Consider the following 27,419-nt stretch of genomic DNA (forward strand, 5'->3'; position numbering starts at 1 on the left):
GAAAATTTGACAGGCCAAAAGTGTACCACATCTGTCCAACCTGCTACAGAAAACAAAACCACTAGTATTTGGTCATACTTTAGCCTAGTGGTCTCTCAGTGCTAACATTGTTATTTAAGATCATCAAATAGTTAAATCTCCTGCATGGTTAACTGTAAACTCATCTTGTAAATAGCTACACTGGATCATACAGAAAGTTATTAACAGGGCTTGGCTGGGGACCAGCCATGCTGTTGGAGCTCAAGAACATCTGCCAGCAAGCAATTTCTGTCTTGAAATAAAATGAAAAGAAGAGCTACCTGGTGATGGTGAGTTGGGATAGGTATTTGGTAGGCGAAAAACATAATAAATATAAGAAGCAAGAAGGCTATTTCTGCCATGCTGGTCCTGGTTTCCATCCAAGTTCTTGTGAAGTCTGTTTATGATTGATGCCATCGCTTCAAAAGATGCTTGGCCCAGGTTAACTGAAAGTAATAAGGGAGAAGTTTATTTCAGACTGCAGCAGTACTCAAGAGCAAACCTTAAATGTGCCCTTTGTCCACCTTCTAAAGGACAATTGGTGAAGCTTTGTTAAGAGCACACTGAGCAATTCTCATGAAAAAATGGACCTGGTGTTTGACCTAGGGCTAATAAACAACTTGACGGGAAGACAGGTGTTGCAGTGATAAGCTTCCACTTTTATTAATAACAAATGTAATGCATTTAGGCCTGATTTCTGGACTCAGTCCAACTTTGGTCATGGACTGCAATGGTAACAAGGCCAAATCCTTGGTTAACTGATGGATAATATCCTTTGGGTACTGATACTTTTCTCCATTAATTGTTTCCTCTGTTTGAGCCAAAATAGAAACTGTCTCAAAAAAGAATTCCATTCTGGTTTAGAAAAAAATCTGTTCTAAAAATGAGCACAGAGATCTCTGCATGGATTGAGGTAGATACTCTAAACAAACTAAGGGTAGAGCAAATAGCAGCTGGAGACTGCAAATGTTAGGGTTTTTAACAACTAGACACTAATGTCCTCAGTGCCTCACACAGACAAACTAACCCAAAGCACAACACTTCCAGTGAAAGGGCTTTAAAAATACAAGCAAAACTCTTCCCCAGAAAGATAACCTTTCTGAAAGAAATGACTGCTGTTTTTAAAGCAGTCTTAGATATTTATGTTTCATCACATCCAAACTTCAGTTTTCTACAACAAAAATCCCAACTGCTATTTTAAATACTACAGCACCAATCCAGACTTTCACTTCTGATTTGTTTCATGCTGCCAGAGCACAGCCCGCCATAGGGAGCAAAAGGAGCAATCATTCATGCTGACAGCATCACATCCACAACAGCTACAGGCACATGCAGCATCTGTACCTTCTTATCTTACCAAGATTTTCCAAGGTGACTAGGTAAGGTTGAAGTTCCCAGTTTCTGAATGTCAGTATGGAGACACCTTAACAGGTTCCAGTGCTAAGAAAATGCTGAGTATCCAAGCCGTGAAAGTCAGGCCCCTTTCTGGTGTCTCAACTTAGACACCAGATTACTAGTCACTCTTGGAAACCTTTGTATTAAATATTGCTCCAGTGTATATCATTACTAATCTGGATGCCAGCACGTTTAATTTGGACGATATGTGGTGTATTAGTGGCACTAAATTACAGCATAAGAATGGACTTGTTTATTTCTACATAAATATGATACAATTGGAAGTGTCAAACTTTCAGATGTGTAATTCTCTATAAAACTTAAATAGAATACCTATTTGGCCTGCAATGACAGGAGGTCTTACTACCAGAAGAATCAGTTTGTCAAGCAGGAGATGAAGAAATCGCACTACCGGCTCCAGTTGAGAGGAATTTAAAGCTGAAATGCTGCTCTTCAGTTCATTTTCCAAGTTGTTTTCCATAATTCTCATGTCTCCTATTCGGACAGGGAACATGTGCTCATCCAGAGCATGGACAAGTGCAAAGAACTTGTCAAGATAAGGGTCCTGCATAGAAGTGAAAAAAAAAGCCAATAATCATCAAGAAGCTCCAAAATTAACTCCTACTTTCTATGGATTTTACCTCACGGATGGATTCTCTCTCTCTTTTATCTCACCTTTTAATGTCATCAACATTAGCAGAAACTCAAAACCTTTGAGAGGTTCTAATTGTCTTTGAGTTCTAATTCAACTGAAATCAGTTCAGCAGCTGTCAGGGCAAAACTAGAGGACCTACAGACTGTGCATTCTTACAAAGACAGACAAAGAGGTACTAAAATCACATTACTATGTACAGCACAAATAAAAGACACAAAGAAACCCCATTTAATGACATACTGGGAATTAATACAACAAAAGTTGAAGTGATTGATCAAAATGATGGTCACCTTTCTTTCAGATCAAAGAAAGACAGAGGAAAAATACACAGAGAAACAAAAGAGGCATAGAGAGGGAAAGGAAAAACCAGAAAGCATCACAGGTCTGGACTGTGTGTTAGACCTGTTGTATTAAACACAACAGTCTGAGGTCTGAAAACACTGTTGGCCATTCACCCACTGTGAATAAAGGCCAAACTGCTCAGAATTTTAAGCAGAACTTCTCAAATATACTCACAGCAGAATGTGGAATAACAGGCCTGCTGGCTCAGAACTGAAAACGAGATTGTAATTTCACTACATGTAATCATTACACTCTTCACAGTATCAACTTGACAGTGTTTCAACTGTCAAAAGCTACCAAACTCTTTTTATTACAATGACTGTTCTTAACGTTTACCTGAGTGTGGAGGGATGATACAGCAACAACTTCTACATTGAAAACCCCTTTGTGGTTATCCACCCACTTCATCCCAGGGAGTGGAACCTGCAGGTTAACAGGAAGATGAGTGAGGATGTGACAGAAAGCAGGGAAAAGTCACTTCCACTCATCACTGCCATTTCTTTTCATTTGACTGTCAGTTGACACATCCATGCCCACGCACAAGCACACACGTGTCTAAACAGGATTTAAGAAACAAATAGCCTAAGAGTCAAAAACACACTTGCACACGCACACACACACACACACACACACAGAGGTGTACACATCCATACTCTCACTGTTTATCAGAAGTATTCTCCTGCTGATTTTTGGCATGAAGAACAACTCACCTCTGGGGAAAGCACTGAGTAAGCCTGTGGTGGTTTTTCCAAGGAAACAGGTAGGCAGAACTGGCCCGTCTTTAACCGCCCATTTTGAAGCATCGGGATCCACTTCACAGAGAAGGAATTAGCAAAAGGAAAACCACAAAAACATACACTTCTTAAGGCTCTGCTGAACTTGGCAGACTCAACTGTCAAATTCTACAATGGTGTATGAGTTGACAGTGATGTTAAACAAACTGCAAACAAACACATTATGAACACATCCTGTGTTGAAAAACAAAGACTGAGAGACACTCACCGTGTATCCCACTGGAGTCTCCAGAGGAGTGTTTTGTTTTTGTTGGCAACTGACATGGTAGAAAGTAAAGAGCAGGTGATGGTGATCAGTTAAAGTGGCTGGAAGCTTAATCTTGATTTCCTCATGAAAATCAGGTGATCTGTGCAGAGAACAGACCTTCAACTGAGTCATCAATGCAAACAGTGTGGTTTACTATCTTACACTCCAGACCATATCCCTTAAGTTAAGGTATAGGGAGAGAAAGGTATATCAACTACCCTAAAAGATTAAGTTTTATCTTTCTGATCACTAAGGGCTGGAAAAACTTTGCTCTTGCATTTACAGTCTATAAAAAAATGAAAGCAGCAGCCCTCTCCTCACACAGGCACTCTGAACTGTGCTGCTCCCCAAAGGACAGGATGCTCTCTCTGGTCCATCTCTCCCCAGTACAGCTACAAAGTTCACCAACATGTTCATCACTCCTTACCTCAGTTGCAATTAAATTATTTTCAAGACCAAGTACTTTGAATTTGTAACTGAAGTCTAAAAGGCTCCAGCAAAATAACCAAGCATAGGCTAACAGGAGTTTATAATGTAAATCCTCGTGACTACTAACTTCAAGCTTGTACTTACAGCATCTGCTGAGTTGGCAAGGTACTCAGCATCACAGCCCCTCACACAATGCTGATTTGTACCAGAGCAAACATTCCAGCTTCTAGTCACCCCAAAACTCCTAATGACAGTGTCAACTCACATTGCAGATTTTGTGACTGCTATCTAGACAGTCATGATTCAGTAATTAACACCCAGAGTCACTGCTGAGTTACTCCGCTTTGGGTGGAATCATACTATCCATATATGGGGCCATGTTGTTTCACAAGCTGTTTACCTGTTGTGATATACCACAGCTGTGTATGCTTCTTTGGAAAATTCAGGACAGCTAGATTTGCCAAAGATGACCTGCAAAAAGAACAAAAGCGCAGAATTTCCCCAAGTGTGCCAAGAACTTGTCCCATAATCCCTCTGAAACATTTACAGCTCCATTCACAAGTCTGTGCAGCTGTGTACAGTTACACCTGCTTGTTACATGCCCCTTCACTTATATGCAACACTGAAGAGTTAAGCAATTTAAAAATCCCAGTTACACGTGCACACGGATATGGCTGAAGAACTGATGAATGGCAGCCCTCCTAGGCAGACCTTCACCAAGTGCTGATCACTTCTGGCCCTGGACACCAGTATAACTATCACCTTTATTTTTTTTTGGTCTGGAAGCACAGATGCTATTCCTGACACCAAGATGTCCACTGCAAACAAGTCAGGTTAAGACCACAGAATCTTAAGGGCTGGAAGCGACCTTGTAAGATCATCCCGTCCAACTCTCCTGCCAGAGCAGGACCATGTAGAGCAGGTCACACAGGAACTTGCCCAGGTGGGTTTTAAATGAGGTTTTCTTTAACACAGGGCTTTTATGACTGCAGGGTCATATAAAACTCTGCCTCACTGGCATGCAGCATTCACACAGAGCACTTTCCAAAGCCCTTTCCTCACCGGCATAGCATTGCTTGGGTCCTCTCCATACATGAACTGCACTTTTACAGTGATATTCCTGGCAGATCCTTGGCGGTTGGCAAAGTTAAGGCTCTGAGGATAAACATAAAGAAGATTCCTGCAAGAGATAAAGGCATCAAATGAACATCTCTGTGAAATAATGAGAGGGTTCACACTTTTACTGATGCTATTATTTAAACTTCTATGGAAACACTCAGAGAGTAAAAGCGAAGGGTTTGACATTTTCCATTAGCCAGATGGTCTTCTCTTCAACATAAGGGCACACCCTTACAAGCAGTTTGATAATAACCCCTTATTTTAGACAGTAAATGTCATATATTTTTAAATGCCATCACATTTTGAACCAGCTCCTGTTTCTAAGGGTATGTGAAAAAACTCACCTAAAAATTTAGCAGTGATTCTACAATCTAAGAAGTTCCAGTGGAAAGAAAACATACCAATGGAAAAGCACTGAGAAGCGTCTACTTGTTCAACAGAGAGGGGCTGGTTCCTGTTAAAAACCTCCCTTGTTGCAATCTGCCCTCTTGGGGTTTTTTAAATCTCTTTACATCATGATGACATCAGGTTACACCTCTTCTCTGAAAACTGATTAAACTGACCGGGTATCTGCACCTTCAGCTGATATGCAATCCTCACAATGACCCAGATGGCATGGTGTCTCCAATTCCATGCCTGAAGGGTGTCTCCTTCCCAGTGTGGGAAGGACGGGAATCAACAAAAACTCACATCTCAAAAGCAACAATAGCCAGGAGCTCTGGAACACAGCAGGGATGATCAGACTGAACCAGGAGTGTTTGAAGGAATGGCTGGAGCCACAGGTAATGACAACACTGCCAGGCATCTAAAGAGCTGCTGCAGAGACCCAAATTAAGCAATCACCACATCCACAGGGAATGTGACAGGATATAATGGGCTGAAGCTGCAGAACAGGAGATTTAGGTTAGATATGAGGGAAAATGTTCTGTCTGTAAGACTAGTTAAGCAGTAGAACAAACTGACTGGGGAGGGAGGGAAATCTCCCTTCTCTGGGAGCTTTTGAGGCAGAGCGCGCTATCCAGATTAGTTAATAGACAACCCCAGCCTTCAGTGGAGTGGGGCACATTTCAGAAGCCCCTCCCAGCTCCATTTCTCCAAGTCTATGATTACTTTAAACATAACACTGATGAGATGCAGAATTCTGCAACATTTTCCCTACTCCTAGGCCTGCTGAGTCCTCAACAACAAAGTGCAAGCTGGATTCAGACATCATCAGCAAAACTGTCCACTACAAGCCTCCATCTGCCCTACAAGCAAGTAATTCATACCTGCAGAAAGTCTCCTGCATGTTTGTTTAAAGGCAAAAGAAAGACAACAGTCCCTGAACCATTCCACTCAACAGACCCAGTTATCCAAAAGAAATACACCTTCTTGTGCCTCCAAACAGCCTCCAAACAAGTACAAGTGTGTGAATTATTAATCACCTTTTAGAAGTCAGCCTGCAAACCCCTCATCCATCTCTCACCCAGCCCTGGCCACCAGACCCCCATCACATCCCCTCAGACATCCTGGCTCCTACAATTCCAACAAGAGGGACTGAGAGGTGAGAGGTTCACGTTGCTGCCTTCTATCTGCAGGGATACAACACTGGTGTGTTGTATTTTGCTCAAACACTAAAGCAACTGATTCTGTAACAAGCCCTGGTTTGTAAGGCAAGAGGAAGAAGAGGTTCCCTTCCCCTCTGGGAACTATTCAGTAGATCTGAACGCAATTTGTTAAGTAGTTTCCAACTGTTCCTTGTCCCAGAGAGACAAGAGACAACAGATGGGCACAGAACACCGAGGTGAGGAGCACAGCAGGACATTTTAAGCATAATAAAGCAGCTGCTTCAGAGTGTTTGCAACAGTAGAGTAAAAACAGAGAGACCTTTTTTTTTGGATTGTCAGGAGGGCAGTAATTCAGTCGCTCAGTGAAGGCATCTGCTGCTTTTTAGGTACCCAAAACACCTGCCCAGGGCTAGCAGTGGGTCACCCAGCTGGAGGAGAGGCTGGAAAGGTGGGCTGCCCAAACCAATCCCACCCAAGGACTGGGTTCTGATGGCAACTCCGTTTGCTCTCTGACAGCCACAGGGACGCCTGTCTATGGGCTGATGCTGGTCCTAAGAGACTGAGAGTCTCTGAAGAAAAAGGTACCTCCTCCAGGTCAGTGCCTGTAGAGAGCAGTCAGGCTGCATAGCTCCAGAGGGCTACACAGGGCAGCACTATCAAACCAGGCTCTTTTTCACCCCTCCAAGCAGAGGAATATGCTTAGGTGGCATGAGGGAATTTCCTCCCTTTCAAGTCCTTCATGGTGAATTAAGTTTTTGAATCCCATCCCCATTGGTCGCTTTGCCTAATCAATGCTCTCTTATCATTTCAGAGGGGGCCTGTACTATTTTTGTGACTCTACTAAATTACTTTGTTCTGGCATGAATACATTTGCTCCTTGATGTTCTTTTAAAATGAAAATGGATATGAAAATTTACTCTAAAATGTACATTGCTCATAAAACTTTTATTAAGTATTATTAGTGCTTAAGAGCACGATTTAATGTATTTGTGAAGCCAGGCTACAGGATCCCTATATTAAAGGTACTCTTATGCTTAGGACTGATTTATACTGAATAGCAGAGATGAGCCTAAACCAAGCTTGCAGTTCTCCTACCACCTCTCCTGCTAGGGCTTGGCCTGTTGGGAGGAAAGGAGACATTTACAGCTGACATTAGGTAGCAGGCAGGGCTTTAACTGCAGTCTGAACAACAAGCACTGGAGGACATGTGCAGCTTGTTCCCCTGCCCACTACATTTCAAGCCCTTGTCACATGAAAGGCTCAGAGGGCAGTTACCCTGCATTTGATTAAGCAGCAGCTCATGTTGCTGATGGGAAGTTCTGATGCACAGATGCCACTGTAAGGCAGGGCAGAGCTGGAGGCCTGCTTCTTTCCAGAGTGTCTCCTATTACAGGCATCTTCCTTTTGTGGAAAATTGACATAGAGAGAAGCGAAAAAACTCCCCAGCTTGCAAATCAGAATGTGCCTCCAAATGAAAATTCCTATTTTACCTTACTCTACATAGCTAAAAGCCACAGATCTTCCTGTCTGCCATAAGCACAGTCACAGAAGCCATGACTGAAAAACTGATGGGAGCTTTATAAATCTCTTGAAGGAACTGATGCTCCTTCTAATAGCCACCCTGGGAGGCTGACTTCTCGGTTTCTCCTTTGATTCATTATGTCTCAAGTCCTCATCTCATTATTTGTGTGCATAAATAGCAGGACTCAGCAGACTTTGTAGGACATCAGAGGTGGAACCACCACCCTCTAAAAAAAGGGAAAGAAGACTTTTGTGCAAAGTGTTGGCAGAAGCTGCCTCACTGCATGGGTGAGATGTCAGGCATCAAAGTTGCTGGGCTTTTAAAGGCAAAGTGACATGGCACTGAATCTAGTGTTCAGAAACCCAGAGGTCCCCAGGCCTATATTACACACAAGCAGTGGGAAGCAAGAGGAGAGTGCAAATTTCTGGAGGACGAGACATCGTGGAAAGTCTCATATCCCAGTGTTGGATTCTCTGTAGAAGGGATAAAGGGAGGAGAAGGGATTGATCAGGAAAATAACACAGCAACACCAACCACCATGCTGGGCATACACTGATTAAACAAAGGGACCACAAGTCCTTATGCTTCCAGGTAACAGCTACTTCTTCATGGTACTAATTACAGATTTCTATCAATAAAAGTTTCACCAGAAGCTTTAAACTCAAGGACTAGTGTCTAGAGCTTTTATTACAAGGCTATGCAAAACGTATGCAAAGCTTATACTATTATCTCAAACAGACCTCCAAAGTACTTCTACTTCCATAAAATGAACAGCTAGAGTGCAAAGGCTTCCCAAGCCATGGAAATAATGGCACCAGGCTCTCCTCTAAATATTTATATAATGTGATTGCAGCCATTTTTGCAAAGTCCTTCATAAGGGTATTAAAACATTAAGAGCTGTTCCTAACTCTTAGAGGGAATGTCTCACTATTATGAAAATTTCCCTTTTCAGTAAAACCCAGAGACCTTTTGCTTTGCTTTATCCCTACTATAAAAATCACGTAAAGCTCATTTAATCAGGGTCACCCAGGTGCATGAAAGATCTCCAGGATCATGTTTGTTATATACATCTTTCCTTGACTGGGCTAACAGCTCTCTGAAGTAGAAGAAATCCTTAGGGTTTCTATAGCCCCTGAATCTTATGGTTTAATCATAGCAGAAGGTTTGCTCCCCTCTGCTTTCCTGTGTCCTGCTTTGCTTGTGGACTCTGTGGCTGTTCTGACATCTAAAGGTGGTATTTTGCAGTGAGCTTATCACTGCCTGACACTGTTGGCACTGGCATTAACATGGAAATGTGCCTGGCAACTTTGCTGCTTTGCTCAAGTGTTTTCCAATTATCCTTGAGAGACTATTCCCAACTGGTCAGAGCCTTTATCACGCTGTGAATTCACAAACACCTGAAATGGAGCAGAAAAAGGAAAATCTTTTGCCTTTGACTTCACAGGTTTGTTCTCTACTAGACAATTATCAGCACTTGATCTCAGCAGCTTACAAAGATGAGGACCTTCAATTGTCTGCTGCAGTGGGACACCTTGCAAGAGAAGAAATGACTGGGTTGGGTTTCTATGGGACAGGACTGCACCACCTTTGGGTTCTGAAAACACAGTGCTGCTTCCCATTACAGAATGGTCATTATTGTGTGTATTTAAGGATAATTCCTACATTTGCTTCCACTCTGTACCAGCTGATTCTCTTTGAACGAATCCCCATTCTTCCCAGTGCCAAATGTGATGACCTACATGCTCCTGCTGTTTTTCTGTACTTCACATGGATATTCCAAGTGAGTCTGATCCAAACACAAAATATTCTCCACCAATTAACTGGAGACTTAAAACACTTTCATGTTATTTACCTATGAGTGAGCAGGTTACCTGAATACCATCAACCACTTCATTCTTCTGTTGATGCTACAGATCATATGTGTATATGTGAGTGAATAATGACAACAGAAAGTCCAGGGGAAGAGCTGGTAGAGATCCAAGCTGGCAAAACCCTGAAAACTCTCCAAAGTCCGGGTTACAATGCGCATGGATTGATTTGGATTTCCTGCTTTGCTAAGAATGATTCCCAAAAGAAAAACACCTTTCATTCATACTGCAACACTACTCAAAATACATACATGCACCCTCCCATGCAGAGACCCACTGAAGAACAGGACATTTCTTTCAGAGTACTTGTAGACTTGCTTTATGTAGTGTGAATCTTAAACAGTAAGATGAATGGGAAGGTGAGAAACATAAGTGAGGTATTATTTATCTCACCCACCTCTGGAAAGCAGCTCTTAAAAAATAAGTTTTATATGGTGTAAATTACTGCACAAACCTTAACATAGTAGAATCACATCCAGGCAATCTCTGGACCTAATTCCCTCTTTCTCACTTAATCTGAACTAGGTGACAAGTAAATCCACTGCAGCACAATGAGTTACATCAGAAAATGGTACAAGATGAGAGTCACGTTGTGTGAATCATCTGGGAATATTTTGCCCTTCCAGAGCTTATCAAGGAGCTGCACGACCTGAAATACAGCATCCAGTGCTCTTAAGAGTGGTAAACCCTTTTATACTCCTGAGGCAATAAAAGGAATCGTACAACACAAACAAGAAGCGATTTAGGCCCTTAGCAAGACTGTGACCCAAAATTAATCTGTTAAAAAGCGGTGTGTGAAAACCACTATGTCATCAATAACATTTTATAACAGAAGGTCTGGCAGATGGAAAAGTTCAGAACCAGTTTAATCAGCAACATAGCCGTCTCTCAGTTTTATCTTCCTAGATATCAACCTGTATCTGAGAGGGGTTACATTCGTTCAAATACACACAGTTTAATGATCAACTCGTTGGTTCTGCCTCTTCTAAAATGAAGAGCAGTATAAATAGATCAAACTCCTCAACCCAGAACAAGTCACACAGCAAAAACTGTTAGTAGGAACAGTCCCTGCATCCTGAACAGCCAAAGAGGTTCAGGAGCAGAAAACATGAAAATCCTTCTAGTCTTTCTATTCATTGCCCCACTTGCTTTTTCACCTAGAGCTGAGAAGGATCATTCCTCCTTTGATTCTGCTGCATCCCCTGAGACAAAGTCAAGATTTGCCATGTTAGATGATGTTCGAATCTTAGCCAACGGACTCCTCCAGCTTGGGCATGGTCTTAAAGACTTTGTTCATAAGACAAAGGGGCAGATGAATGACATCTTTCAAAAACTTTACATTTTTGATAGGTCCTTTTATGAGCTCTCTCTGCAAACCAGTGAAATCAAAGAAGAAGAGGAACAGCTCAGACAAACTACAGCCAGGCTGCAAATCAACAATGAAGAGATAAAGAATCTCTCACAGGAGATGAATTCAAAGATTGAAGACCTCATACTAAACAAAATCCAGCTGCAAGAGAAAGTGTGGGGACTGGAAGACAAAGTCACTAAACTGGCTATTATCCAGCCTTCAAACCAAGAGACAAAAGAAATTTCTTCACTCAAAGTAAGTAGATTTGTGGAAGCCTCTGATACACAAAGCCAGAGTAAACTGGGTAGTTATGCAATGTGCTCAGGTTTCCCCTTCCTCTTCACTACTCTGAGTTTTGAGAAATAAATCACTGTGATAATCTCAAAAGCATCAGTGTCTTAACCTGACATACTGTTTGCTTTGCTGTGAGACTCCCCAGGGAAATCAGTGGAACAATTATCAAATTACAAGGCTCTGCTGCTCTTTCAGTGTTTTATTTGCAGATCAATTTTAAGAAATTCTCTAACAATAACAATGATAGAAAATTCTACAGCCAGGACAATGATGTGACTACCAGGTCCATTGGTTTGTATGTCATCGTCTCATCACAAACCAATGGATCAGAAACTGCCTGCTCAGTATGAAACCAGAAAGTTTAAACTTTTTGAGATGGGCATCTATAGTACCTATATGACCTCCAGGACCAAAGAACCTTGCAAATGTTAATAGACTTAATGTCAATACACACAAGTATTTAAGTACTAGTTTTCCTATGGAAAAGAAAGTATTAAGTGAATTTTGCAGAAGCATAAAAAGGCTAAGCAACTTGTGTGAGAAAATACTGGATGTTTCTGTCAGTGTAGATCACCAAATTCAGATGTCCCAAATCCCAAGCTAACACCCTAAACGCTAGGAAATGTTTCCTTTCTTGATCAGTGGCATACATGAATCAAGGGCCAACCTCACAGATCATAATTGTTCTAGATGTGAAAATGGAAGGTAAACAGCAGCAACAAAAAACCTCTACAAAGCTGCCAGAAAAAAGAAGTGTTCACTTCAGAGGCAAAGAAATGCACTCCTTCAGAGGCAAAAGGAAAGACAGTATTAAATCCCTCTCAAAAGCGGCCCCATGACAAGGCTTATGGAGGCAGTGCCACTGTGAAGATCTGCTGCTGCTTCTAACCACAGTCTTCCTTCCTCCTTTCCTGTCCTCAGGCTTTTGTGGAGCAGCAGGACAACCACATCAAACAACTTCTCAAAACTGTAGAGGATCAGCACGTGCAACTCGACCGACAGCACAATCAAATACTGGAGCTGGAGGACAAGGTACAGGAGACAGCTCTGTTTCCCATTTCAAAATCTATCCTCTCTTGTAACACTAGAGGAGTCAATGGTCCAAGCATTCACTTGTGTTGGCCACCTGTCTTGTTCACAGCTTGAGGATGTAGAGGAGGGTATAAACAATTTTGACCACAAATAGGTACCTTTTTGGGTGAGAGACTGCTATGCTGCCAGGAAGGGGACTATGACCACAAACACAGCTTTGAAGTATTATCAACACCAGGCTGCTCTATCTTCTGACTGCTAACTTTCTTTCTCTTATTATCTATCATATTCTCATTCTTCTGTCAGTGTTCTAAGCATCATTCCTTTCTACCTCTTTATTCTCCAATATTGAACCACGTTCTGCAGCTCAACGTGTGTCACCATAAGGCTGGGCACAACCAACATGCTCATATTCTATTTACCCTTAAGAGGAGGCTATAAAAGGAAAATGCATTTCAGCCTAAGGAGCTGTGGCTTCTGTGCTCTTCAGATGTTGGTATTATTTGTCTAAGTGATGTCACCTGAGGAAAGAAGTTAAATATGTTTGCCCATTAAGGTGCACCTCATGAGAACAGGTAATTTAGCTGCCTCATGAATCCTACCGTGTTTGAGCTGTGGCACAGCTGACATTCATGCACTCAAATCCACCAGTGCAGTCCTGAAGTTATTTTTATGTTATAAATTGGGTAAAGGATTACATTCACAAGGAAAAATATTCTCTGTGTGAGATTGTTTGGCTTGATACATGAACCTCATCATTTCAGAGCCTTGGGAGATTAACAGCCTGTAATTATGGTTCTTGCAGCTAAACCACATCGAGCTGCAGGAACTCACTGACAACTCCTTCCTGGGGGAGCACACAGAGCCAGAGGCCATCCCCTCTCCTGTGCACAACGCCACACACAGAGCTGATGGTGAGGCCTTTTCTCCTAGATGGGATTACACAACACACTGCCTTTGCAGGGTTCTCTTGGAAAGTTTTAGGTTGGTTTCGAATAGTCCAAGACTAAACTCAAAAGCTTCTCCTGTTACATTGAGCACTGTGGGAAGGACATGGATTCCCTGCTTTGGAAACAAGTGTCATCATCTCCTTAGCTCCACTTTACACGTCCTTGTGTCTGGGGTGACATACAGGAACAATGCCCAACAATGCAGTCATTCTGTCCTCAATCTTCCCTCTCCATTCACCTCTTGTAAACATGTGCTCTGACCATCCTGTTACTGACACTTCTGGCACTGCCAGTGCCTCTCTTGGAGGGTATGAACAAAGAACTAATTGACTTCACACTAGCCAATTACAAGATTTGGAAGAGCTTTCTTTAAAGTTAAAAGGCATTTTCAAAATGTGAGAATCTGCCAGAGTCTAGTCTTGGGCCTCACAAACTTTCCAAAATGATGTAAATTGAAACTAGCTTAACTTCAAAAACACAGGCAGTCCAACCTATGCACGACTTTGCAGCTGTACCACCAAGCCCAAACCAGTTTGTCCATCCCATGGCAGTCACTGTAAAATAAAACTACCAAAAAGATAGTTCTGTTTTTTCATTTGGCTGTATCCCATATAGAAATTCAAGTTACAAAGCTGGGTTAAAACTTGTCACTTCCAAACCAGGATTTGTAACTGTCTGCCATTTGCTCCCCCAGGTGCCATTCCTGACTGCACTGCTCTTTATACCAGCGGCACACGGTCCAGTGGTGTTTACACCATCAAGCCCAATGGCTCAGAAGCTTTTGATGTCTACTGTGAAATGAAAGCTGGTAAGACAGTTGTGCTAGCAACAGCTTAATTTAACAGCTTAATAAGCACTTTCCTATGAGCCAAAAACCATCTCATCCCAAAGTACACAAAAACTTACCATAATTTATATATCCTCTTGACTCCTCTCACTGGCCTGTCTGTGCTCTGAACTCAGCTTTCCCATATCCTGAAGCCTCCTTGACACTGCTTTCATTCTTTACTCACCTCTTGTTTAAACCAAGGAAAGGACTTCCAATCACGTGACATAAATTAGGTATATTAGAAAAAAACCCCAACCCCCTTTAGCTATACATAATGAAAGCAGCAACTGTAAGTGACACTGTACTCCACTGTACAGCTTTTCTAGTAAAAGCAAACAGTCAATACCTCAGTAAATTTTATTTCATTAAGGGTTATTGCTTGAGACTTAGATACCCTGAACCAAAGAGGTGACTCCTGGAGACAGGATTCCTGTCCAATGTTCGGGTCAGTCAGTACCAGAGAAGTTCAGAACTGTCATGAACCAAAATGCACAGTGTCTACCCAAGCTCTGTCTTTCCAAGAAACCCATTTGTCTGTTCCTTTTGCCAGTACCCAGAGAGCACACATAATCTGGCCAGTTCACTGTTCCCTGGTTTCTTCACCCTGCAGTGCTGCTCTCTGCGTGTCCTGCTCAGCTTCCCCACATGGTGCCTTTGCCACAGCTACCCCGAGAGCCTGGGAACACACTGATGCAATCGTGGCAGGGCCATGTCATCTGGTTGGATGTGTAAAAAGGACAACACAGGGTTGCCCTGTGCAGAAAGCTGCCCTGCTTACATTTGTTGAAACTGGTGAAGCGAGGGTGTCATGACCTGGTCAGGAGAAAGACCCCACTGCAGCACTAGTGTGGACGTGGCCTCCCACACTTCACAACTGCAGCGGAGTTCAGTGCTATGGGGAGGAGGCTGACAATCTGATCAGATGTCTGGGACGTTCCACAGCTCTTTTTCATCATTTTCCCCATGGTTGTGTTTGTGAGCCCTAACAAACAAATCCAATGTCCTGTAAGTCCAAAGTAAGCTGTGCTTACTTGAATGTCTTTCACAAAGGTTTTGGGTAACTCCTTCTCCCTCAAAACTGGAGTGTCCAAGAGCACACTCATGGACAGTTAATACAGCCAAAGCCAAGATGAGAAAAGCGTCTGTTCTCTGCACAGCCAAGAGGCTGTGTGGCTCAGCCTCCCACCTCCCTGGGCAGCCTGGGACAGTGTCTGACAGCCCACTCAGGGGAGAAATTCTTCCTAATCTCCAATCTAAACCTTCCCTGGTGCAACTTGAGGCCATTTCCTCCTGTCCTCTCACTTGTTACTTGGGAGAAGAGATTGACCCCTGCCTTGCTACAGTCTCCTTTCAGGAGTAAGTGGGATTCATATGGAATCACCTTCAATGCAAACCCTTTTTGTTCCTCACTGTGGCAGAGAGTGAGCTCACATAACGGCAGTCACAGCAGTCTGTAGGTCTTGTCTCTAGTGCTTGAAACACTTAAGCCAGGCTTGTGACTTATTTCCCCTTCACATTCTCAGGCACTTCCTGGACTGTAATCCAGAAGAGAGTGGACGGATCACTGGATTTCAACCAAACCTGGGATGCCTATACAAACGGATTTGGGGATCTCAATGGTAAAAATGCCTTTTTGGTCTTTTCTGAATCTTCCTACTGAGAGGTGTTCACATGAGAGCAGATAAAACCTGTAATCCAATCTGTACAATTTACCAAACTAGTAGAACACCAGAGGGTGCTTGTTACAAAAGGTAACTCCTTAAAATTCTTGAAGACACACCTTGAAATGTGTGTTTAGAAACTTTTGCTGAATCAAGGCCAGGATGCTTTAACTGCTACTTTAATTATTGTCATTTCACTGTTTATAAAAGTACCTCCCACAGCCTTTAAAACATAAACAAACCCAGAATCCCACCAAGTTGCTGTCACAACTTTTGTTCTCTAACTTTCTGCAGTCCTGTTTCCCTTAAAACTGCCACATCAATTTTTCCAGTCTCAAGATAGCTGAGACTGTGTGTGCTGCCCTGCACAGACACCTTGAGCTCCTCTGTGCTGTAGCCAATCCTCTCTGTGGCTGCATAGGGTGAGGAAACACCCACGTTTCCCTGTTAATCATCAACTCTAAAGAATTTGTAGCACCAAGTGCTGCCCAATAGCCTGCCCATGCACAGCACAGATGAAAACCTCAAATGTGGGCAGCAATATTGACTTGCTTCCATCTCTTCTGCAGTAAAGAGCTGCTATATCTCAACCTTTCCCCCATTTTGGGGTAGTAGCTCACAACTGAGCTCGACCTTTACCTGTAGTTTGTCTGATTATATCGAATGCTACAGTTGCTCATCGACTGGTCTCCAGTTCCCATATACCACATCAACACAAAGCCACATCACTTCAATATCAGAAAGACTTTGCAGAGGATTGCATCAGTTCTCTGCTGCATATCCTAAGGCGATAAAATGTAACAGGCTACTGCTCCTTACCTGTGAATTGAGGGAGTATTTTACTCAACCATCTTGTCTTGTATTGCTTTAAATGCCACCTGCCATGTACAGCACTCACATTCAGCTACACTCTTTCTATATGTGGCAACTAGCTACTGTGCACTGATACCAGCAACACTGATAATAATCTACTTAATGCATGAAATTTATGAAACTAAAATAATTATCAAGAATTCTAGCAGAAGAAAGATGCCTCAGTTAAATTCACTCTGTACATGTGGGTATCGAAACTTTAGTTTAGTTCTGCAGCTCTTCCCTTAAAAAATACAACAATTGCAATTAGGTTTTATGTATGTCATTTGCTTCATTTGTCACACAGTTCCAATTATGCACATTTAAAACCTTGAGCTCCCCCTCAGAGTTTCACAAGAGGTGGGAAAGTTAAAGAGAGAAGCTCCAGTTCATTTATATCTTTTGCTTTTATTGATCGCTGGTGTGCAATTAAGAAGAGGTAAACAAAAAGAATGTAGCAGGAGACCTCTGAAAAGATCAACAGTCCCCAAGACTCATATAATTGATTTAATTAAAGCAATGAATAAATCGTTTTGCATACTATATTTTCACACACGCTGCTCGCAGGTTATCTGTAAAAACAAATTCCAGAGGTGGGAGCGAGATGGGGTTTTAGGGAAAGTTTATCACATATCCCACTTTCCCCACCAACACTCTGCCTGGTGACTTGTGACCCCTGATCCTCACACCTCTGACATGTCTTGATTCTGACATTGCACAGCTTTTCAAACAGTGGTATTTTAAAGGTGAATGAGCTACCTGAGGTATAGGTTAGAGATCTGACACACATGGTAAGTGTGGCCATGCCTAGTTCCACGTTAACAGCATCTGTTTACCTCAACTTTGCAGAGGAATTCTGGCTAGGCCTGAACAAGATCTACTCCATTACTAAACAAGGGGACTACATCTTACGGATTGAGCTGCAGGACTGGAGAGATAATAAACGTTACATCGAGTATGCCTTCAGCCTGGGAGGCCCCCAGACGCGCTACACGCTCCAGCTCTCGCGGATCTCCGGGAGCATTCCCAACGCCTTGCCAGAGCAGACACAGCTGCGCTTCTCCACTGCAGACCACGACAGGGATGGAAAAAATGACTTCAACTGTCCAGAAAACTACTTAGGTATCAGTATGCTGGGGACATTAACATGGGAGCTTCTCTGTTATGTGAAGGATGGTATTATGCGTTAGTGGGTAGTTACCGACAGCAGCCTGGCTTTAGACACAGAAAAGAGAGGGTAGTAGTATCTCTCTGCTTGGCACACACCAGAGTCCTACAATGAGGCATCACCTTTCTATTTTATGGACAGGGAAACTAAAGCACAGGGAGGCTGTGCAAACAAACACCACCAGAACCAGAACTGCAGCACAGGTGAACAAAACCCCAGGATGCAATTCTGAGCTATGAAGTAAAGTTCTTCCTCTGATGCCTAATCTGGTGTGGCAGCCTAAGGTTGGATTGCTTAATCCCTCCTTGAAAAAAAACAGAAGATAAACTGGCTGTTAATGCTATTCTGACTACAAACCAAAAGATAAAAGCGATGGCAAGTTCCCATTCAAAGGCAGACTGTAGCTGTTTGTCAAGTATCCAAGAGATAATCACTCTCAAAAGAGAGAGGGAGATGCAAAACACTCCTCCTTAAAGATAATTTGGTTAGAGGATTCCTGATCCTCTGATTTTCTGAAGCTTTTATGTTTTGCTAGTTTATAGAAAAAGCAAACAATTGAAGGAGCAATTAATGATTAAACCACAGGATACAGAACTGCCCTCCAGACACTTGCTTCATGCAACAAACACTGTAGTCATTCTAGGCTTGAAAATTGCTCATGCCTGAAACCATGCTGAGAGTGTTACTCAGCTCCAGTGACCATAGAGCAGATGTCCAATGACTTCCAAGGTGCTGAACATTCATTTCTAGCACTGAGTCACTGACAGTTCTTTGCAAGGAGAATTAGGCTTAAAATTCAAGCTCATGGTTAAGGACATCAGCCAATAAAAAAGAGAACTTATTTACTAAAGGCTCTCCAGCTCGTAGATGGCAGGGATTTAACCATTTGTACCTGAGGAACGTATCAGCAAACCACACCCAGCTGTAGAGGCTCATGAGAAACATGGAAGTGTGGAGCTAACTTCCTAAGTGTCTCCATTCAGTGGCAGTATTGGTGTGTGCAGTTTTCTATGCACCACTACTTTTATATGAAGCAGACAGCAAGGGGGAGCTGAACATCTTTGCAGTGGCCCTCCACACACAAATATCAGTGGGTACATACACAAGCAGCATCTCATTTGCGTGGGTAATTGTCACTTTCACCACAAGTGGTCTAAAGAAAATTTATGTTGCCAATAGGAGCTCAGAAACTGAGCACAATATGTCAGGGTACAGCTGATGGTAACTGACGTGACAATATTTTCCCTCAGGAGGCTGGTGGCACAGTGAGTGTGAGGAAACCAATCTTAACGGGAAATACGTCGCACCGAGATCGAGAGGAAGACTAGACAGAAGTAAAGGCTTATACTGGAAGCCTAGGAAAGGAAGATACTACCTGCTCAAGTCAACCCAAATAATGATACACCCAACAGATTTAGGAAGTTTTGACTGATTGCTCAATCTGATGCCCTTCAGTTCAGAACATACACAGGGAATGCTACTACGGCAGGGAAGTTTGTGTTATGTTTAATAACAGATGTGTATTTGAAAATGGTGCATTGTCTAATACACAAACCTGAGGCATTTGCAACGGCCTTACAGTGTGTTTGGTGAGTACTCTCATTCCCTCCAGCCCCCATGTCAACACGCTCTAACTTTCATGGAGCTTTTGCCTCCTCAGGATGAAACTGTAATGCCTAGGAATCAACTGCCTATTCATGTGGTAGGTAATGTTGCTTGGGGGAAGGGGTTTCAGGCTGCTGCATCTGTTCCTGGGTTCTGTGGCAGGGAACATAAAAAGTATTTCAGCAAAAGAAGGTCTGACAAAATGCTATGGAAGATATTTAGGTATTCATGTGTAGGGGAACATTTAAGTTTCATACAGTAGCTTTATCATGAAACTTTACGTTTCATAAAGTAACTAATTTGGTATTTGGTTCATGTCCTGGTTGTGGAATGTTTCTATGAGCAAACAAAAGGTGGGCAACTCCCCATTTTAGGGTTCTGTGTATTCCCAGACAAATTTTCAGCTGTGGAGCTCAGGCTGATCTTCACTGAAGCCCCATCCTCACCCATCTATAGATGTGTAGACACACATCAAGTAAAGCCAGAGAACAGGCTTCATCTTTTAGATATTATGCTTTGAAGAATAACTTAACACTATCTTACTGAAAGTTAAAGAGCTAAGCTTCAAAGATGACTGAAATGAGTTAGAGCTCTTCTCATTGGAGATGGAATGAGAGCCATTCCTTTGTGACCTTTTAGTACTGCCAACTCAGAAATTAAAAGAAAGAACAAGAAAGCACACAACAAAACACCTTTCAAATAGAGAACAGCTGCCTGTGGGGCAACTCCAATGGAGTCTATAGTACCAACCACCAAACCCTGTAGACACGACCTACTTGACAGTGTTGGTCCTGCTCCTGAGAATACATTCACATCTGTTTCGCTTCGGCTGCAGAAGGACACCTGACACGTGTGTGGACGGCCAGCTGTAGGAGTGTGGACTGACAAAGACCCCAATGCTGCAGTTACCTTGAGTCATATTGACTTACACATCTTGCCTAACCCTTGTACAGTATGGATTTTATCTCAACATTGCAACCATACAGAAAGTGGTTTTAAACTGTTAATTTCACAGAGTGAAACAACTGTGAACAGAATGTGCTAATTACGGGAAAACTGCAAAAATACATTTCATGGATCTAGTACAGAGAAGAGATCACACAGTGCTGCTTATTTGTACTGGTGTACTGTAATGCTTAATTACCTGCCTTTCCTCAATAAATAAATCCACAAACAAGCAAACAAATATTCCGAAATGACACGAGATACGAACTCGACCGAAGTCTCTCTTGTAAGCTTTGGGTTATAAAAACCTGGTTTGCACTTATCTTTTACAACATGAAGTAATGGATTGGGTAAGTTGGCAAAATTACTCGGCTGAAGAAGCCAATTCCACTCAGATGTGCAACACCTTCAAAGACACCATGAAAAACCTTTAAATGAATACTGGTACATAATGAAAACAAATCTGCTCCCTGTCTAGGCTTACTTAGAGAAAGGTTTTTGTTTGCCAAGATAACTTAGAAAAATTTCTCCCAAGATCTTCAGAGTTTTATCAAGAATTGTAAACAAAGAAATTGCTTTTAAATCAAAATGGAAACACGAACAAAAAGATGATGCATTTTCTTCATTTTATCCCCCATTTCTAAGAAAAAAAGTCACTGAAAGGGTCAGAAAGTAATAAAACCAGTAAGAGAAGAATTAATTTGGCAGACAAAGGAAAAAACCCTACCTAAAATGAAAAAGAAATTAACTACATTTCACTTTGAATTTTAGGATGTGGAGAAACTTCTCTCATTTTCTCATTCACAGACAAGTTTTATGCAGATACGTTTGTCTCTTTGCAATTGTGTCTTTTCTGGTGTGTCAGATTGGACCTTTTTTGTGCCTCTGGCACACCAGACCTACCGACAGAGCAAGTTTTGCAATGAAGCAGATGATAAGGTAGGAATTCCTAGACTTACCAGTCTCAGGCCCTGAAATGTGAAAGGTATTTCAAAACTCTAACCTGTATGTGGTGTTTGGAACGTAGACATCCCTGGCAGGAAACTCCAGGATTTCTCTTGTAGGTCGAACTCTGCTGTCTGGGTAAAGTTTGACTTGCAGTAACTCTGGAGTTAGACAGTAATGGGGATTCTCTGGAGCTGGAGATATGTCTATCTTTAACTGAGCTGTAAGGAGAATCATATTTTATTGCAATAAATAGAAATATAAATCCAGAAGTGTATTCAGGCTTTTGTTTCTTCAGGTTAATATTCTAGATATTAATTTCATAAATAAACAATGCAGATCTAGCTGGACCTGCTTCTGCAGGGAGGCTGGACTAGATGATCTCTGGAGGTCTCTTCCAACCCCCACCAGTCCATGATTCTATGCTTACAGCCAGTGTGGATTTGTTAAAAACAAGTCATAGTGAATCCAACTGGTCTCTGGGGCAACTGGAGTATCAGATAATAAGAATCAACAGAAAAAGATATATATTAACAAGTTCCAAATGCTGTTCTCGTAGGCAAGTTGGGGAAACACAGGCTACATAACGTTAACGTGAGGCCCAACTATTGTTAACTTCTCAACACTCAAAGTCTCATCAGGAATTGTGCCTATCAGATTGGAAGGACACATCAGGAGTTGTTGAAAGCTAATCTGCACCAAGAATAATGAGTATTTTCCTTTTAGCAAGCCAGCTGACAGTACTGACAGCACACTTACTGTTGGTGGGTGGCAATAGAGGCTGGAATGACTGTAAAAATTGACAGGAGTGTTGGAGAAATGGCATCAAATGAATAAGGTGAAACATAACAAAAAGCAAAGGACTTGCATTAAGAACAAGACAAATACAGAAACTTTTTCTTTCCCCAAAAAAATGGCATGGCTCAACTCTGTAGAAAAGTGCTGAGGGACAGCAGTGACAATGAGCCAACATCCAGGAGAAAGCTACAACCATTCCAAGATATACCAGTGCAGTGGCCCGTGTAAGACACTGGAGACAAATTTGTCTGCTTTGCTTGGCAGGAGGTCTTAGGAGGAGCAGCATGATCAGTTTAGAGCACTGCGATTGAAGACAAGTATGGACACATTAAAGACACACCACCAGGCAATTTAAAAATCGCAGCCTTTGAGGAAGGGCTGAAAAAAAGCAGATTGGTTTGGCTACAAAATAAGAGGCCAATAAGACTGAACTAACAACAGTACTCGGGTACTTGAAAGGCCGTGCTAGCTGCCCTGAGGGCACGGCAAACCATAATCAGATCAATCTGCAGCAAGGTAATTTTGCAAGGTCTTCTTAATACCTAACCTCACTACAAGGACAGCCGAGTGCTGGGGGAGACGATCTAAGGAGGTGGTAGGATGGCTGTCGCTGGGGATTTTCAGGAGCAGGTTAAGTAAATATTGTCAGGAATAGCACAGGTCAGGGACCAGTGATGTTTCACTGCTGATGTGCCAGCGTTTTTACTTCCCTTTCTCAAATAGAGGCGGAGCCTGTTCCTATAAACCAAGTGGGAGCCAGGAGGGAGATTTCTCAGCTAGAGAGTGGTATTTTACCCAGGTATTTTTCACTGTGAGGGAGCCCTGGCACAGGCTGCCCAGAGGGGTTGTGGAGTCTCCTTCCTTGGAGGTCTTCAGGACCTGCCTGGACATGTTCTTATGGGACCTGATCTAGGTGAACCTACTTCTGCAGGGGGGTTGGACTAGATGACCTCTAAAGGTCCCTTCCAACCCCTACCATTCTGTGATTCTATGAAAACAGAAGGCTACTCAGCCCCTGCTGGGTTTAGGGCTTTGGGATTTTTATCATCTTCTCACAGATCCTACAGCGAGACAGAAGCTGCAGGTGCACACATAGCAGTGAAAACCTGCCAAAATGCCATCTTCAGTGCTCATGCTCTACCAGGGATGGCTGATGATGAGTTCTTAGGGTGTCATGTGCTTGCTGCCAAGAACTGGTTTTGACAGGGGAGGACTAACCAAACACCTTAACACACGTGAGCCAAAGAGACCTCGTTCAATACCTGTGATGGGTCTCAGTCTCCGTAACACTGACGAGGGCCGTCTCATGTCAACCAGGAACTTGTACAAATCCTCATCGCTCAGGCGATCGCCCTCCTGTTGGATGGTGGGAAGACAATGGTTATCTACAAACCCTTCAGGATTGCAAGAGAACAAACAAACCATCTAAAGCTACAGTCTCTTTCCTCTGACGTCCAAATCTACCTTCCTAGAATAAGGTGTTAACATTAACAGGCTAAATTGCAGTTCATTTTTTCCATCCTTTTCTCTCCCTTTTTTCCTTATTAATCATCATGACAGCTGCAGGAACTTCTCATTGAAAACCTCTTCTCTCCCCATCAATATTATCTTTTCCAAAACTGAAAAAGGGCTGTTGAAAGCTTTCTCCCAAATATCCAATTTTTAGCAAGTATAATAGTTTGAAAGAGAATCTGTCATTCAGCTAGTGATCTTCATTCCTTCTCCCCTGTCTTTCCTTTGCTCTGAGGCTAGAAGAGCCTCACACTTCAGAAGTGTTAAGAAACAGTGGGAAGTGGAAGGAGTCTGTTGTCAGTCTTCCTCATGCCACACTCTAAAAGCTCAGGATTTTGTTAATTTTGGAAACACTACAGAAAATGTGACTTTGCCACCCTCTGACTATCCAAAACCAGCAGACACCTGATTATAAAGGTAACAAATTCCCACATGAAAACAAGACGCAAATGGAAGGAGAAAAAAGCTGGGTAATAGTTAATTAACTGTACTCGATGGGAGAAAAGGAAGGGAAGATTAAAAGACACAGAAGAATCAGAAACTTCAAATCTTAAATCAATGTTTGGCAATTTTAAAAGGACAAACTAATAAAAAGAAGCTGTTTCAAAGCTGTCAAGTGAAAACAACCTTGACAAAGTAAATAAATATAAGGTCTTGTGAACCATTACAAACAGAAAGACCAGGTTTGAGCCGGTGTGTGTTACAAAGAGGGCTGCGGAATGGCTGCATTAGCAATCCTGCCACACGTTTTTCTCCTTACTTTCTACATTTTGGGTGAATATGTTACAGAAGTGGATTTCATTAACAGCTCAAGTTAAAGGAACTTCCTACGCTGCTCTGCGTCACAGGTACCCCAGAGATACCACTCACAGAGCCCAGTATCAGCCATACTGAGTTTCATGAAAGCACAGAGCACCTGAGGCATGAGTCACCCTCCACTTGGATGGTTTGCACTAGTATAATTTGATGCCCTTGATGACATTTCTCCTTATTTACACTGCTGTATTTGAAGGCAGACTTTGGATGGCTACCTAGAATGAAAGTGGCTTGTAACCAAAACAATCAGAACAAAAAGAAAAAGCTTAACCAACATTCAATATATGGCATCTAAATCTTTGTATTCCCAATGATTGAGAAATCAGCCCAAAAAATACCTGGTTGCACACTATTAAATCCCTTTTCATACACAAAGTTGACATTGAAATAACAATTTTCCTCAACCAGAAGCGGCATGAAACAAATCTTACCAAAAATTCATCAACCAAAACCATTTTCTAAGCTTAACTAAATATTGTATTTGTTTAATCACATTTTCTTCTGTTTCTCAGGAAAATTCCAAGCTCTGGCTAAGAAGAGCTGCCAATCAACAACACATCATCAGAAGGGAAACACTTTGTTTTCTCAGACATCCCTGGTTGTGTCCAGGGAACTGATGGCAACATCAAATCACACCAATGAACCTGGTTCTGAGCTTGCTGACGTTTCAACACGATTGTCTATCACCCAGTGAAACCAAAGGAGTCAACTGACTCTCACAACAAAGAACACACAACTCCTAGACTAGGACAAATATCTGGAATGCTATTTGGCACAGTAACCCAAGGAAGGTATCCTCAGTTTTTGGGAACTTGCTTCTATGAGCACCTTTCCAAACACGTTTACCAAAAGGCCAGGCAGTGATTTTTCTAATACGTGTTAGAAAAAACAGTAGCAAAAGAAACTGGTGACTCTTCCGGGAACACCCAGTTATGTTAGTTGGAGGGATTAAGTCGCTGTGCCACAATGTCAAAAACTATTTCAGTGTGAGGTGAGGGAGCCCTGGCACAGGCTGCCCAGAGGGGTTGTGGAGACTCCTTCCTTGGAGCTCTTCAAGACCCACCTGGACATGTTCCTGTGTGACCTGATCTAGGTAATGCTGCTTCTGCAGGGGGGTTGGACTGGATGATCTCTAAAGGTCCCTTCCAACCCCACCATTCTGTGATTCTATGATTTCAAATTCCATAACATAATTATTAATAGTAAGTTTACCAAAAGAATCCACCACTGTGGACCCACTGCTGGCTGAATTAAGCACACGATTTAACAGACCCACTGGATGCTGTTCAAAGGTGATCAGGGAACACAAGCATTGAAATTACTCGGGTCTAAAATGACTTCACGTGACCAAATCACTCTGTCCAAGGAGTAACTCCTTCATGAGACAGCTTCACACAATACCTGTTTAAAGAAGTTTGTCACTGTCAAAGTAGCTGGTCTAAAGCTGGTCAGATTGCAAGCTTCATCCCCACTGGTGGTTCTCTCTAACGAACGCCTCCCAACAATGCTGGAGTTCCGCCTCTCTGACCACGAGCCTTTACGTTCTTCCAAAAACAACAACAAAAAGGGGAAGGAATTAAAAAGAAAAGACAAATAACAACAAAAAAAACCACCCACAAAAGTCCAAGAGCCTACTTTTGCTCCAACCAGGATTTTCTACACAAGAAGACAGGCGCTGCATTTGGAAATGATGCAATAAGCGTGATAGAAGAGGTGGTTATACTAAGACAATCACACTCCTGAGGCATCAGGAGGCTATGAAGCACAGCTGACTACTTCTGCTCCTCTCACAGCAACCTCACCCCAGTGCCTTACTGCTATTATAAAAGTCTTTATCGTGTGGAGATTTATGTATTTCTCTTGCTCTGAAAGATGATGAAGTTGGCAGTTTTGGGGATGCTGAAGAGCAGTTTCAGATGAGCTATGTGGTTCACAAAGATTAATCCACTTCTTTGGAAAATGTTCATCAGCCTGTAACGCTCTCTCAGTCTTTAGAAGCCTGGTTTTAAATAATATAACAGATGGTTTGCTTGTAAAATCCTTGAAAGATAAATCCATTTGTTATCATGGACTCTTCTGTTTCAGTTCAACCATGACCCAAGACTATCAGAAGGCCTAGGGCAGGGGGAGGAAAGTGATAAAAGGAGCAACGGCAGCTACAGGCTATGAATCAAGACTTCAGTAAACACTGGGTGTGTCCACATTCTCTCATGTAGATGGCAGATACTGTACCTCCTGTGCCAACTTCTACTTCTGTGGAATCTCTTTCCAAACTTCCAGCGCTGCTCACAATGTTCATTAGATGGATGGCTGTCCAGGCAAAAGGCATTCGATACTTGCCTAGTCTTTGGCAAAACTGTTCTGCCTGGCATTTCAGTTTTTCTAGCTTTTCCTTATTCTGTGAAGAAGAGAATCCATTTGAGAGATAAAAAGGAGAGGAATATGAACAATGGATCGTTTAGCAAAACCAGTGAGTGAGGATGGTTATCTTTTCTAACTTGCAGTGATTTGGTGCTTCAATAGCACCTTCTAGAGGAGGATCGCCAAGTGCTACCCACATGGACTTGTGCTTCACAAAACTGCCATTAGGCCAACAGCACCAGACACCAGACAGCCTAACAGAGCAGCTGTCTTCATGCTCTCAAGCCTCCTGAAGAGGCTGTCAAATCCCAGTGAGCTCATCTGCCCAGTGCTCTTTCAAGAAAAGCTGAATTTTACTCTATGA

General features: G+C 42.4%; 2 protein-coding genes across 7 annotated transcripts in view; one reads left to right on the top strand and one right to left on the bottom strand.

The window, feature by feature from the left end:
* DOCK7 (dedicator of cytokinesis 7) overlaps positions 1-27,419 on the bottom strand; it is a 104,230-nt gene that overhangs the window by 43,188 nt on the left and 33,623 nt on the right. For 5 of the 6 annotated variants that reach the window (XM_062003332.1, XM_062003334.1, XM_062003331.1 and 2 more), the window contains exons 11-21: positions 26,927-27,092; positions 26,096-26,238; positions 23,629-23,722; positions 21,627-21,789; positions 4,943-5,060; positions 4,281-4,351; positions 3,413-3,551; positions 3,121-3,222; positions 2,747-2,833; positions 1,747-1,978; positions 300-464 (exon numbers count right to left, since the gene is read on the bottom strand). In XM_062003332.1, the coding sequence (XP_061859316.1) occupies positions 300-464; positions 1,747-1,978; positions 2,747-2,833; positions 3,121-3,222; positions 3,413-3,551; positions 4,281-4,351; positions 4,943-5,060; positions 21,627-21,789; positions 23,629-23,722; positions 26,096-26,238; positions 26,927-27,092 (1,480 nt within the window). Of the gene's footprint in view, positions 1-299; positions 465-1,746; positions 1,979-2,746; positions 2,834-3,120; positions 3,223-3,412; positions 3,552-4,280; positions 4,352-4,942; positions 5,061-21,626; positions 21,790-23,628; positions 23,723-26,095; positions 26,239-26,926; positions 27,093-27,419 lie in introns of those variants that run through there. The other variant, XM_062003333.1, reaches the window with a different exon arrangement.
* On the top strand, positions 11,002-20,853 carry ANGPTL3 (angiopoietin like 3). The gene is made up of 7 exons (XM_010207870.2): positions 11,002-11,542; positions 12,503-12,613; positions 13,419-13,527; positions 14,258-14,371; positions 15,916-16,011; positions 17,755-18,027; positions 19,324-20,853. The coding sequence occupies exons 1-7, from the start codon at positions 11,045-11,047 to the stop codon at positions 19,503-19,505; spliced, it is 1,383 nt and encodes a 460-aa protein (XP_010206172.1). The 5' UTR covers positions 11,002-11,044; the 3' UTR covers positions 19,506-20,853.

Source organism: Colius striatus, chromosome 10 (genome assembly GCF_028858725.1).
Source record: "Colius striatus isolate bColStr4 chromosome 10, bColStr4.1.hap1, whole genome shotgun sequence".
Taxonomy (NCBI): Eukaryota; Metazoa; Chordata; class Aves; order Coliiformes; family Coliidae; genus Colius; species Colius striatus.